This window comes from Protopterus annectens, chromosome 10.part0 (genome assembly GCF_019279795.1).
Source record: "Protopterus annectens isolate FY-2018-M chromosome 10.part0, PAN1.0, whole genome shotgun sequence".
NCBI lineage: Eukaryota > Metazoa > Chordata > Ceratodontiformes > Protopteridae > Protopterus > Protopterus annectens.
The window spans coordinates 10487811-10503328 of NC_056744.1; the positions used below are offsets into that span (position 1 = coordinate 10487811).

The 15518-nt window shown below is 41.4% G+C and overlaps 1 protein-coding gene across 3 annotated transcripts in view; it reads left to right on the forward strand.

Annotated features, from left to right (window-relative positions):
* Nucleotides 1-15518, forward strand: part of CASKIN2 (CASK interacting protein 2) — a 1742750-nt gene that overhangs the window by 1055486 nt on the left and 671746 nt on the right. For all 3 annotated transcript variants that reach the window (XM_044084941.1, XM_044084943.1, XM_044084942.1), the window contains one exon: nucleotides 13768-13819. In XM_044084941.1, coding sequence (XP_043940876.1) covers nucleotides 13768-13819 — 52 coding nt within the window. The remainder of the gene's footprint in view (nucleotides 1-13767; nucleotides 13820-15518) is intronic.

Below are 15518 nucleotides of genomic sequence, written 5' to 3' on the forward strand. Positions count from 1 at the left end.
TTTAAGATTAACTCCTGCATTCCTCAGTGATCAACATTTTCCAGAACATTTCAGTTTGCACGCAGTGAACATTTTTCTGCTTAACCCTTTAAATACAGAATACAAAACATGTTGACTTCAGTATTTTTCCACATTTCTTTTAAAGGGTAGGGCGACATGCAGGACAACTGATGTTGTATATATAGCTGAGTGCTCCTTCTGTCCCAGTTTTTATATAGGGAAGACAAATAATATGTTAAAAGTTAGAGTTTTACAACATTTGTCTAGTATAAGAAATAATGATGAGCACAATGCCCTATATAGGCATATAAGAGATAATCCTACACATAAATTTACGTTCAGGGTAATAGTAAACCTAAAGCTAACCAGTAGGGGGGGTGATATTAAACAAATCACAGAATTGGCTGAATCTAGATGGATCCTGGAAATGACAGCGCATAGGGATCCAGGGCTAAATGATGTGGTCCCCCTTAAGCCAGTACTCAGTAAAAGGCGGGTTTTTTATTAAATTTTGATTGGTCATATTGTTTTTTAAATAGAAATGCTAAATGATGATGTTTTATCTGATGAAGGGCCGTAGCCCGAAAGCGCTAATACCATACTGTTTGTTTTGTATGAAAATAAACTGTGTTTTATTTAATCAGCAGTATCCAGCAACGTTTTTTCGTTCCATTCCGCACTATAGTGAGATGCCGGTTCCGCATTGTCGGCATTCCGAATGCCGATCATATGGTGTCGACCATATGGTTGAAAGCATTCTGGAGTGTCTGCAATGTCAGGTAGACCTATATATATATATATATATATATATATATATATATATATACATATATATATATACATATAGAGAGAGAGAGAGAGATTTTTTTTGAGAAAACAGGAGAGTACGGTGGGAGAAGAAATGAGATGGATAAAAGGGTGAGGTATGAAGAGGTAAAGGTAGGTTGTCAGAGTGGAAGATAAGCTATGAGCAGCTCAGTATAAATAGTGATAGGAGGATGTTGGAAAGAAGGGGATGGTATGCAGGTTAAGTGATACTATCTTAAAAGCATTTACACTGTGTGTTTGAACAAGAGTTTTCTTAGTTCAGCATAAAAATTGTTAAATGAGCTGGATGGGATGGATTTCCTTAGGAGTGCAAATTGAGAAGTGGTCAGTTGTATGGATCTGGCTGTGGGGGACTTGGAGGTTGAGGCTTGTTCGTTTAAGTGATCTTAAATTATAGGACCCTTTTTCTGGTGAAGTGTCTTGGCAAAAAAGGGGAATAATTCTAGGCTTAAGAGCTTGTGTATGAGTTTTCTCTGAGTCATGTCCTTACCTTAATAGTGATGCAAAACTGATATTGCTGTTTTGAAGGTCAAGATATTTTTTAGCTTCTGTGTCAAGTTGTCCTTTAAATGCAGCTGAACCTAACATTTATTTATTTGGGGAAAAAGATGTGCAGACTGGGGTATAAGTTTATTTTATCAATTTGTTTTGCTTAAAGACCCGTTGATGTCTTACCAGAAACAGCTGAAATACAGAATTCTCAAGCCTGCTTACTTGATTGAGTGATAAGCAGTGGGATTATGAAATGTAATGACCTCATTAGTCAGAATACATAGGCCCTCCAGTAACTTTGCTCTCAGCTAAGAAATGTGATTTGTATAATTAGCAATAAAACAGTTTTAAAATCCGTGTTTGTAGTGCAGTCACAGTAAGGCATTCCAGGATGTGGGTTATGGGAAATTTGCTGTCTTTTGTGGTTAAAACTTAGCCACACATCATGACACCATGTGAGGTGCGGGTAAATCACTCCTAGCCAAATCTTTAAGTAAGAGTATTACTGTTAAATTTTATAAATGACACTAGTCAAGCTTACATAGTTTTTAGAAGATTGCTCCCTGATGTGCTTAGGGTAGTGTGGTGTTTTTGTTATTAGCATGGAGAAGTTGTACAAAGAAGGACTACAATCTCCGTCATGAGTGCAGAACACAGGTGAATGTTATTTTTCTGTGTTACATGTTAGTTTAACTGGGTTTTCCATAATTATGTCAATACCTGTATTGCAAGGAAGAGACCCATAAGAATATGTAACCTTATGACCCTTCTTGCTGTGACATGTACCTCAAATTCTTTACTCAAGTATTCTGGACTAAGGAAAAGTAATGATAGAACAAAGGCCCACAGTCAGGGACACTTTTTAAATATAACTCTAATTCACTTAATAGAAAATGTTTTGCATAAGCACGCATACCTTGAAGACTAAGAAGCATGTCAGGGATTTACCAGAAAATCAACCATTTTATGAGGGATAGGGCAAAAATATGAGGCAGAATCAAGGACACTTGAGAGGTATGTGTGACATTGTGCCAGCTTGCCTGATGCATTCATATGTTTTTGGAATAACATCTGAAAAAATGTAAAAAAATATATATATATATGGGTCTATCTGACTTGGTCGACATTTCATTTAGTCGACAATTCATTTAGTCGACATTTCATATAATCGACAAGCTTTTTAAGTGGGGGGCTTCGCCCCCCACACCCCCCAAGTGGGGGGCTGTGCCCCCCACCCCCCCCTAAATATATATTCTAACTCCAGGGTCGCACGATTTTGGGGGAGGGGGCAAAAGCTTGTCGATTATATGAAATGTCGACTAAATGAATTGTCGACTAAATGAAATGTCGACCAAGTCAGATAGACCCATATATATATATATATAAAAACTATTTGTATTACTTCTTTTGCTTTTGCTGCCAAAGACTCTTGAAACCAGTAACATCTAATTAGTATAAAGTATGCATATTCAAACTGCATGTTGCTACATTGTACAGTATAGATCATAAGTGCATGATTGGCTTAAAGACTTCACGTCACTTATTCAGTAAGGTATTAGTATACTACAAAGAAAACGAGCTGCATAATTATATTAAGTAAGAGTGGGGGTTCAAATGACTATGATGGCTGCATATTCAGTAGGGGCCAAATGGTACTACAGTTATTATTTTGAAATTAAAGTAACAACATGAATGCAATGTCTCTGGGTTATGAAGCTGTCCCTCCAGCATGTTCTATTGATTAAATGAATAGGTCATGTCATCACTGTGCTTGCAAAATACAGCAAGTATTGGTATTAGCTCATTTTGTACATATATTGTTCCCAGAAAGTGTACCCCTTTTGACAGGGTACATCATCTTTGACTGTGAAAAAGTCAAGTAAATATAACAGACAGTTTGTTGTACTTCAGACTGTGGCTCAGAGACGTACACTGCACCCTCTTCCAAGTGAAACATATCAGTGTTCATTTAACTGTGAGCATTATCCTTTGGTTTCATGCAAAGCCCCTCTCCCCAACAAAAGTCCCTTTCTGTGTACATTTTTTGCACCCCTTAACTGCATACCAGTCATCAACCCCCCACCACCACCACCACCACCACCATCAACAGATTGGCCTATTCATTTCCTATCACCAGATCAAGAGCTGGCTAGTAGATGGCAATATTTTAGGAAACCATTAGGGGTGGTTTGGTTTTATGCAGTTGGGTCCTATCATTCCCCCCCACCATACGTTTGGCAAAGTCCTGAAGAGGGACATGCAAAGGGATGACCACTGAGGCTGTCCTCTCACTTCTGAAGGGATGATACCCCCAAGCAGCCTTGCACATGCCCATGAGGCATAAGTGGTGTTTTCCCCATTTTCCACTGGGGAAAATATAGGTTCATAGGTGTGTACTAGACTAATGGCCCTGGAACCTTTACAAGCATAGTCCATAAGATTACCCTGGCATTGTGCCACCCAACTTTAGTTCCCAGTGCCCCTGTCGAGTAGAGCCACTGGAGTGATCCCCAGGATGAATTTTCTATTTCCCATCCACTCATCAAGATTTATCTTGAAGAGGGCCAGTCAGGTGCTCTGCTTGACATGTATGGGAAGTCTATTCCAGAGCATGGGCAGTCTCTGGGTTATGAAGCTGTCCCTCCAGCATGTTCTGTTGATTGTGCTTATAAGGTTGAGGTCTCTGGAGCGTGTGGTGCGGAGGGATTGGGATTTCTTTAGATGTAGCATTTCTAACAGAGCCGGGTCAGATATGGCTTTGTAAGTCAAGCAGAGATTGCCTCTAAGTAGGCGATATGAGACAGAGAATAGTTGGAATTTTTTTGAGTCTGTCTATAAAGGACAAGTGCTTAAAGCCTAGGATCCTCTTTGTGAGGTACTTTTGTGGCCTCACCAGTTGTTGCAGGTGTCTAGTGAGGTACATGCCAAATGGGTCATTGTTCTCTTGATTGGCCTAATGAGGGAAGAGTAGAGGGAGAGAATGAACTCTTTCTTCCTGGATGCAAAAGCCTTAGTAATGAGATGTGCCACATAGAAGAACTTTCTGACCACAGTGGCGATGTGGTAGTCAAAAGAGAGGTTGCTGTCAACCTGTGTTCCCAGTTCTCTTATAACGTCTTCTGTGTTCAGTGGACTACCATTGATGTGGTAATTCAAGTGAACTAGGTTTTTCCCAAGGAGGATGATGACACATTTTTTTTGGCATTGAGCTTAAGGCCATGGTTCTGACACCATTCGATGGTCTCAGTGAGGCCTTTCTGTAGGATGTCAGCATCACTTGGGAAGTTAATAATGGCTCCCAACTTGCAATCGTCTGTGAACCTTGTCAGCCAGAGTCCCGTCGTGTTGGCCTGGACTTCAGAGAAGTAGATACCACACAGGAGAGGACCCAGGACCGAAGCCTGCGGGACTCCACTCGTGACTGGTCTGCTGTCTGACTTGGAGTCAGCTACTTTCACACTGTGAGTTCGATCTGTGAGCCAGTTTGCAACCCACCTAGTGATATAGGGGTTGATGCCTAGCGTAGTGAGTTTTTCTGTGATTCCTGAGTGGGGAATGGTATCAAAGGCCTTGGCCAGATCAAGGTAGGTTGTATAAACCACCTTGCCTTCATCCACAGCTCTGGTGACTGACTCAAAGAAGTCAACCAAGTTGAGCAGGCATGATCTACCCTTCACAAAACCAAACTGTGTAGGATCCAGAGTTTGGGGACTCCCTATATCCTTGTTTATTAGGTCCGTGATGATGCTTTCCATAGCTTTGCATATCAAACTCGTCAGGCTAATGAGGCGATAGTTCCCAGAGTCTGTAGATGCTCCTCCTTTGTGGAGAGGGATGACTGTAGCAGTGTGCCATTTGGTAGGGACAAAGCCTGAGGTGAGGCTGTGATTGAACAGGGCACACAGGTGAGGTGCCAGTTCCCTCTGTAGTTCATGTAGAACACAGCCAGGTATATTGTCAGGTCCCATAGAAGCTGTATTCTTGGTCTTGGACAGTGCTGTTTTAACCTGTGCAGCAGTAATACTGGGTGCCTAGCAATCTATTGGTATTGTGATTGGTCCTTTGGTGGGGGTAATGTTGATACTGAATCTGTCGGCCAGTATATTGGCAATATCTGTTGGCTCAGTATAGGAGGTACCATTGTGCAATAGCTCAGAGCAAATCTGGGTATTGCCATTGAGATTCTTTATATAACTATAGAAGGCCTTGTGGTTGTCTTTACTATCTGCTGCAATTCTGTTTTCATAGCTAGCTTTAGAGGATTTGATGAGGGATGTCAACTTTTTGCTGAGGCTGATAAGGGAGTTTTTCCAGTCTTGGGACTTTACCTTATTCCGCGTCAGTTTCCTCCTCCTGTTGTAGAGTTTGTTTATGGCAGGGGACCACCAGATTGGCTTCCTTTTTTTGGAGGAGAGCATCTTGGTTCTGTTGGTTATGCCAAGATCCATACATCTGTGTACGTGTTTGTACAGTGCATTGGTGTATGATTCGGTGGTCATGCAACTATTCTTCATTTGCATGGGTGCTGTGAAGTTAGCCACCTCTGTTTTTAGGAGCCCAAAGTTAGCTTTGGAGAAGTTTTTCATGGTAGTTTCCTTTACGGTGGGGGGGGGGGGGATGTGGATTTCCAAGGTTTTTAGTTTGTGGTCGGATCTAACCATGGAGGAGTTGACTATTGGCGTAGAGCAATAATCACCTATTTTAGTAATGATCAGGTCAAGGATGTTGCTACCTCTAGTGGGGGTAAGAATGAGCTGGTCCAGGGCATTGGAATTAATGAATTCCAGGAAACGTTGGGCAGGTGTATTGGTACATGAGTAATTTTCCCAGTTAATGGAGGGGTAGTTGAAGTCACCCAGTATGAGAGTATTAGGTTGGACACTAATATCCTCCAGGGCACTTAGAAACATGGAGTGTGAGTCTTGGAACATGGTTGGGGACCTGTAGCAGGCTACGACCTGAATCTGTGTCTTACCCAATGTTAGCTGCACCTGAATTATCTCAGATATGTTATGTTGGGCTACCAGTCTAGAGGTGTGCATATCCTTTATGAATATGGAAACACCACCACCTTTGGAGCTTCTGTCCAGGTTCTGGGGCCGGAAGGTGTGGAATGAGTTATAGAATGGTAGTGCAGAGGTGCTTTCTGCTGCCTTGAACCAGGTCTCTGTTACCGATGTTCTCCATTTTAATGAGTGCTTTGAGCAAGTGCATTTTGAGAGTTTGACCTAGCGTTGAGCAACATGACCCTCATATTGCATTTGTTTGTAGCTGTTATAGTGGTAATTTGGTCTTTGGAACACCACACTGAGTTAATGTTCCCCTCTGTGCACATAATCCTCTCCACCCCTCTAGGAGAGTTGTGATGACTTCACCCCTTCACTTCATCCCCTCCCTGCCTGACTGCTTGAGGACAGGGGCTGTTAATAGAACCTCAGTTGTCTGGACTGAAGTTAGAGCACCATCCCATTGTCCCACACAGCCAGGCTACATTTTCTGTGTATATTTGTTTGCCTACATTGCTGTCCTCACAAGTCATGTAACAGTGATCTTGTAACTAGTTCCCTGTATTTTCATGTATGGCCTGCTTTCCCAACCCACAAAAGGTAACCACCTTCTGTGTACCTGTCTAGTATTAAAATTAAAGTGAACTGAGGTTTTCAAAGTTGTAACAGTTGTACTGTGTTTTGTTTGTTACACACAATGTCCATCTTCTAACATAGTGTGTAGATGTTCTTTGTGTTTCACTGTTGCAGTCATTACATTTGGGTTATCTGTTTGCAGTAGCCCTCAGTCAGCCTGATTAACAAAGTCTTGGGTCCTGCGTCGGTTGTCATCCCTTCTTCCATGACGTCAGGTCATCAGGGGTATAAAGCATGTAGCCGACGCCATTACATCAGTCTTTCTTGCTGTGCGATGCCCTAAGCAGAAGCAGTTCGCAAGTGTCGGTCGGCCAACTCCTGAAATTATCGTTTTTGAGTTTCAGAACTGAAGTCTTCAACTAACGCTAAGTACCCCGTTGGGGAAACTTTTTCTTGCTCCTTCCGATGTCAGTAAAAGTTAATAATTGGATTACTTGTGGAAAGCAAATACCTCACAAAGATTTTCATTCATACTGTATTCTTTGCCTAGGCCCTAACCCCGACGTACCTTGCTGTCGGTTTTGTGCTTTATTTAATCAGCACACTATCCGTCGTCTGTATATTTTCGCCTCTAAATATTTCGGTTCTCAGGTTAATAATCCAGAAATGTCGTTGGTTAGCCATCCGACTACCGGGATTCCAAAAAAATGCAAAGATAAAGACAGAGACAGGCTGCCGAGGTCCAAAGCTGCCGACAACGCTTCTCCTAAGCCAGTCACCAGTTCGCCGGTACTCAATGAGGCGCTTTCACAGCCCCTGATACCCGCAACCTCTGACTCACAGGCCTCTACTGAGACCCATTCGGAGTCCGGTATGCCACAAGATGCTTCAACTGTGGAACCTGCGGATGTCTCTACCTTGGATGGGTCTGGAGTCGCTGTGCAGGCACCGGCTTCTGAGGGTGTATCCAGGCCTACGGACTTGCATATTAAACCGACGCCTCCTTCTTCATTTAGGCCAAAATCTCAAACCATGCCTAAGAAACCGACGCCCAAGACGCATGCTCAGGCCTCTATGCCTAAAAAACAAATGATAAGAATGGCTGAAGATCTTATAACTCTAATCAGGGGAAGCCAACCCCCCCCCCCCCTCCTTCTAAGAGATCTAGGACTGAAGTTGTTTATGAATCTTCTGACCAGGATTCTGATTTTTCTGATTCTTCTGATGATCTGGATTTACCCTTATCTACTTATGAGGATTCTGATGCAGAGGACTCTATTCCCTCTGCTTCCTCTCCAGTGGATTTATCTTTTGGTGAGACCTTACATACTCTAAGGGAGATTTCCACTGGGAAAGCCAGGATTTTTCTGATTCAAAAAAGAGGCTTAGGGATTTCTTACTCCTACCTCAGCATAAGCCTTTAGCTATACCTCCTGTACTAGACATTGTTGGTTATGCCTTTTCAGAATCTAGTTTGGCCCCTGATTCTTAGCCTCCTGCTCCCAGAAAACCTGATAGATATTACAGGGTTCCTGATTCACACAAGTTCCTTTTTAAAAATCCTATTGCGGATCCAAAGACTATTTCACAGGGACCCAAGAGCATTAAGGCTTCTACTGCTAAACATCCTACCCCCTCTGATAGAGACTCCAGGGTGCTGGATAGATGGGGTAAGAAGGTTTACACTTCTGCAACCTTGGCCATTAGGGCTTTAAACTGCCAGTTTCATATGTTAAAAGTATCAACATGTTATTGGATTGCTTAAACAGAAAATGATGTTGATTCCTGACTGTGCTGAAAATAAAGAATTACAGGGTTTAATGCATTATGCTGAACAAGTTGGAAAACATACTTTGCGATGTGGATTTGATTCATTAGAGGCCTCTTGCAGGGCTGCTGTTACTGGGTTTGTGCTCAGAAGGCGTGCTTGGCTTAAGGAGCATTCTTTGCTTGATCATGTTAAATCTAAATTGTTGGATGCTCCCTTAAATCAGGACCACCTGTTTGGCAACAAGGCTGAGGAAATTCTTAAAAAGATGGAAGATAAAGCTAAATCTATGCAAACTGTTAAAGATTTCTTACAAGTTCAGCCTCCTAGATTTAGTAGGCACTGGCCCTCTAAAAATTGGTCCTTTCCAGCCCCTTCCAGGTCTTCTCAAACCAAACCCAGACACAGCAGAAACCCCAGGTTTCAGTCCCAAGGGGCACACAAGACTAAGCAGTGGGGGGTTTTCGCACCAAAATCTGGGAGTAGTAAGACTCCCCCTAAGGAAAACCATCACAATGACTTGCTTTTAAAACTTCTAAGCTCTTCCCAACTGAATGCTATGTTAGGCGGAAATATTGGTCTGCAGGCCAAAAACTGTGAACTCATTACCCAGGGCAAATGGGTTTTAAATATAGTGTCCCAAGGATACAGATTTCATTTCCACACATTACCAACAGCAAGCGGGTGGCCAGATCTACCCCCAAATCAGTGGGCAGAGGCCTAAAATCAAGTACTTTCTCTTTTAAACACGGGGGCTATTCAGTTGGTACCAGAAGAGGAAAATAGACAAGGTTTCTATTCGAGACTTTTTCTGGTACCCAGAAAAGGCAATACATGGCGTCCTATCTTGGACCTTTCTAGTCTAAACACCTTTCTGGTGATTCCAAAATTCAAGATGCTGACTCTTCACCAGCTGCTTCCTATGCTAGGCAAAGATGCATGGTTGGCAACACTAGACTTAAAAGAAGCATACCTGCACATCCCTATCAGGGAGTCTTGCAGAAGATACCTACGCTTCAAAGCAGGCTACATGCACTATCAGTTCTCTGCACTGCCCTTTGGCTTATCTACTGCATCCAGGGTATTCACAAAGTGCCTAGCTCTAGTCATTGCATTCTGCAGACAAAGAAATTTTCAAATGTACCCATACCTGGACGATTGTCTAATTCAGGCAGAAAGCCAGGACATTCTTTTGAATCATCTGGCCTTTGTTCAGAAGGTTCTGACTTGTCTGGGGTTCACCATAAACGAAAAGAAATCACACCTGGTACCCTGTCAACAAATTATATTCCTGTGAGCAGCTTGAATACAACTTCCCAGATGACTTTCCTCACGCCAGAGAAACGGATTCATTTGACAACCTACTTCAAACAAGTGGCCACAAAAACCCAGCTATCTGCAAGGCAAATACTGCAAACCTTGGGGTTCATGGCCTCCTGCATTCTTCTAATTCCATATGCAAGGCTGCATATGAGGAAACTACAATGGTATATCAAAAGCCTATGGTGTCAACATTCACAGGATCTAGAAGCAAGGATTCCTATCATACCTTGCCTACGCCTAGAGTTCCTTTGGTGGGCAGAGGCCTGCCACCAAAACAGGGGACTACCATTCACATTACATCCTGCCACCCAAATCTTAACAACAGACGCATCAGACTATGCATGGGGGGCTTACCTGGCAGGGAAGTGCATTCAGGACAAATGGAACCCAAGTCAAATGCACCTGCACCTAAATCATAAGGAAATGTTAGCTGTACAGAATGCTCAGACAGCCTTCAAGGACCACATTCTTCCAGGACAACTAATGATAAAGACGGACAACACCACTGTCATGTGGTACAAAACAAGCAGGGGGGTACACATTCTTACCCCCTCTGCAGACTAGCCATGGCATTGTGGAACACAGCCTTGAGCTACCAAGTGAATCTACAAGCTCAATTCCTGCCAGGAAAACTAAATACACTGACAGACGGACTAAGCAGAAGCCTCATGGACCCACACGAGTGGAAATTGGAACCAAGGATTTTCAACATGTTGACAAGCAAATGGGGGAGCCCAGATATAGACCCTTTTGCCTCCCCCCAGAACCATCATCTGGACAAATTTTGCAAAAAGATTCCCCACAAGCTAGCTTGGAAAGTGAATGTTCTATCCTTCAGCTGGAAAAATGACAAGGACGATTTTAATTGCACCAGACTGGCCTCGCCAAAACTGGTACCCACTCTTGCGCAGTGTGTCACGCTTGGCTCCTTGGTACCTAACTCAGACTCCTTCCCTGTTATCTCAGCAGGAAAACCAGATTCTGCACCCTCAGCTGCAAACCCTGAACCTAGCTGCCTGGCTAATTACCTAATCTCTCCTTTACCATCCCTCAGTAAATCAGTGATGGATATCATTTTAGAGGCATGGAGGCCTAGTACTAGAAAATCTTATGCTGCAAAATGGAAAAGATTTTGTGCCTGGAACCAATCTCAAGGAATGAATACAGCAGTGCCCAATTTACCTCAGATTCTACAATGCTTGACTGAGATGCTTCATAAGGGCTTGTCCTTTTCTTCCATCAAAATTCATGCCTCAGCCATTTCAGCTCATTTTAGCACAGAGCCTCCCCTCTTCTCTCACCCACTGCTCAAGCAGTTCCTCAGAGGGGCCAAAAATAATTTAAGGCCACCCAGGAGAGCTCCACCTCCAGCCTGGGATCTTAACTTTGTCTTGGATAAACTCACTCTTCCTCCTTTTGAGCCAGCTGCTACTGCAGATTTAAAATTTCTTTCCTGGAAAATGGCTTTTCTTTTAGCAATCACTTCTGCAAGAAGGGTATCTGAATTACAGGCCCTTATGGCAGTGGAACCTTTCATCATCTTTCATGTGGACAGGGTGTCCCTCAGAACCAATCCCTCATTCACGCCCAAAGTGGTATCGAGTGTGGCTCTTAATCAGTCCATTAATTTGCCTACCTTCTTTCTTAACCCACAGAACAAAGGGGAATGGATACTGCACTCTTTAGATGTGCACAGACAGCTTAGATTCTACTTGGACAGGACTAAACCTCAAAGGAAAGCTGAACAACTGCTTGTGGCATTTGCTGCAGGGACAGAGGGGAAAGGTACTTCAAAACAAACCATTTCAAAATGGATAGGCCACTGCATTCATTTCTGCTATAAGCACCATGGAACACCTATCCCACAGGGCATCAGACCCCATTCAACCAGGACTGCATCTACCTCTACAGCCTTTCTCAGGGGCGTCCCTACTAGGGACATCCTAGAAGCTGCTACCTGGAGTTCTGTACATACTTTCACCAAGCATTATCATTTGCCAATTTTCTCTAAATCCAGAGCTGGTTTTGTCACTGCAGTCTTGCAGGGCCTTATAGCTGTCCTAATTCTATTTAAATTCCTCCTCCCAACCTTAGCTTTGGGAATCTACCCAAATGTAATGACTGCAACAGTGAAACACAAAGAACATAGTACAATTGTGTACACTTAACATAAGTGTATATGTTCGAGTGTATTCACTTTTGCAGTCCTGGTTACACTTCCTCCAGCTCCCTTTCTTCTTTTGGCTATACCTCTACTCTCACTTACTATGCTCTAAAAGCTTTTTGGTGTATTTGCTTTTTTGTTGGAGGTATATCCTTGTATTTATAGATTTAATTGCTTCCCATTAGGGGGGCACCTGACATCTGGGGCAAGAAAAACTGATGTAATGGTGTCGGCTGCATGCTTTATACCCCTGACGGCCTGACGTCATGGAAGAAGGGACAGCAACCGACACAGGACCCAAGACTTTGTTAATCAGGCCGACTGAGGGCTACTGCAAGCAGATAACCCAAATGTAATGACTGCAACAGTGAATACACTCGAACATCTACATTTATGGTAAGTGTACACAACTGTACTTTCCATGACTTGGTTATACTTTCTTTTCTAGAGAATGTCCTACAGTCCAAGGTAATGTGTAACTAGCGCTTCAACAAATAAGTGGGTTTATGAGTCTCCATTGCTCTTCTGCCTGTTTATGTAGAAAAGTAGCATTCTTCCAAAGTAATCTTTCTAGGTAAGGAGGTCATTTGTCCCTTGGTCAGTTTAAGTTTCTTAGCTTTGAGTGTAATTGCACACAGAAATAACTATATGGAGATGTAGGTCATAGTAATTTTGAAATCCGCAGTATTTGCCCTTAAGGTGGCTATACTTGATGTAGGTTAGCAGAAAGTTTCATCTGGTATCAAATAATAGAATATTACAGGATCCGTTATGCCTTTGAGCTTCCTGATGGAGAGTAATGCAGTGTAAGGGAGTGAGGAATGTTGTCTGCAGATGTTTCCCGTGTCTGAGTCGGTATTAAGTCTTGTTTCTGTTTGTTTATTTTGAAAGACAGATTGTATTTTAAGAAAAAAAAAATCACTGCATGAAAATATTAGTAATGCCTAGTTCAGGCTGAGAGAAAATTGCATAACAAATATTTATTAATTCTATTAGTTCATTAACTAATATGTACAGTGTGTTATGCAGAAAGTAGTCTAGTGGATTGTCAGAGTTCCATTTGAGTTTTGTGGTTTTCCCAGACTGTGCAGACTTCTAATTTTTAAAATGATCAAATCGAGCTGTATAATATAATTCATAATCTCGAGGCTGTTTGCTTACATCTACATGATAAACGGATATAATGAAAATACCAGAATAAATTGGATTATGTAACATTATGTTGGTATTTGATCAATGTGTCTTTTTTGTTATTTTTATTATTATTTTGCTGACACTGTGGTGGTCTGATGCTACATGATTTCTAAATGTGCTTGCTAAGTAAAAATAAATATTCCCTTGCATCATCTTTTAAAGAAGTTTATAGAAATAGACGTGTAGGAATTAAGACCGTTAGCTTTCATTCATTGTTAAAAGCATTTCTGTGTCATTTGTTGAGTGAGCTCATTGATGAAAGGCACTTGAATGTGAAAAAGTTCCATCTTTTTTTGCTTAAGAGTTATGCATTTTAATCAATTTTTCCATTTTAAGAATTTGCAGTTAGTGTAAAATGGTGTATTGCTTTGCGTTGTTTGTAAGTATTTTAATCTTTTCTTTCCTTTTAATTTCAGAATTGCTGGGCTCCACCAAGAGGTTTAATGTCAATTATCAGGATTCTGATGGGTAAGTACTTTTTAATCTGTGGCATATTGTTCAGCTTTTTTTGTGCAAGAAATCTGGACAAAGCCTAAAATAAGGGGGGAGGGGTAAAGGCTCAAAAAGAGAGAGATATCTCAGATATTGCTCTTATAAACTTAGAAAGTTGCTAAATTTACATGATTTGTGTTAGCGTGCTTTTTCTGAAAGATATTAAATCTGAAATTGAAATGTATTCCATAATGTAGTGGCTTTAGTCATCAGTGATTTGCCAGAAAACCCTAAGGTTTATGAGGAATAGACCAAAATATGAGGCAAAAATTTGGTCATTCTGTGAAACTTTGCACAGTTGAGATGTATGATGTCGTCCATGATATTCAGGAATCATTAGTCTAAGAATAGGTTTGGGATCATTCTTAGTAGATTCTGTGGCTTACAGCTGTGTAAAACCCATTCAATTAGTTTGTTTCTTAGGCCTTGCAGATGTAGGATGCTATAAACTTCAAGATCATGTTTCAAGGCTCAAAACATCCTTTTGTTTTTCTATAAAAAAGTGTCCACATGCATCTTTATTCATGCAGACACTTTTTTATACAAAAACAACAGGTCGCTTCATACCCATTTATAAACAAACTGTTTTTAAAAAATTGCTTCTGATCATGGAAGACTAAAAGTAGTGAGCCGTGTTTATGGCATTAATATTCAATGGAGGGCAGGAGATGTTTATATCACTCTAGGTTCTATTTATGCTGCATTAGCATAGGATAAATAATTGTGAATTGTTTATGTAATTACCAAACTTTTAAATTAACAGTTGAAAAGGGCCAGTGTAACACTGTGTTTGGGTAAAATTCAGTCACTGTCTATTAATCATACTGCCTGGGTATCAGCAAAGAAGAAATTTAGAGAACCTGAAATTAAGTCATCCAGAAAGGGAGAAGAGAAAACTCTTAGTGGGGAGAATCCTCCTGTAGTTGTTTAGCAAAAAGCCACTCAGAGGTGCTTAAAATAAATGAAACGCTGTGGAACTTTGTCAATTCAAATAACAGAAGGCTGGAAAAATAGAAGAAGCTTTAACTAGTTATTCAGATGAAGTGATAAAACTGCAAGAAACAGAGACTGAAATGAAGAAGAGACTGACTACGTATGAGACTTCTCAAGAAGAGCTCTTTCAAGAAATGGTAGAGTGAGAAGACAGAGAGCACAGTGAAAACCTGAGATTATCTGTTGTATCAGAGAAACTGGAAGGAATAGACTGTATTACTTTTATGAAAGTACACATGAGCAACTGGACTGGTTTTTCACAGCAAGATGTGTTAATTGAAAGGACACATTGTGTGCATGTTTTAACTCTGACCAGAAGAAAGAACAGAAGACATATATTAGTAACAGTGCAATCATAGCAGCAGAAAAAGTTGATCCTGATAGAATTGTGGCAGAAAGGAAAAGTATTAAAAGTTGGAGACAAGAGCATGTTTGTGGAAATGATTATTCCCTGTACACCAGGCAGAAGAAAAGCATATTTATCCCACCAGTCTGGGAATGTCGAGAGACTAGTGTGAGATTCAAGCTGCTGCACCCAGTTGTCTTTAGAATATTTTTTCTTTGGAGGCATTTCTTGATGCAGAGCACACTAAAGAGGAAAAAAATGTATATCCAACAAATAGTAAATGCAGAAGGGTACTCTGTTCCCATTCTTCTGAGACAAAGCTCATAGAGACTTTGC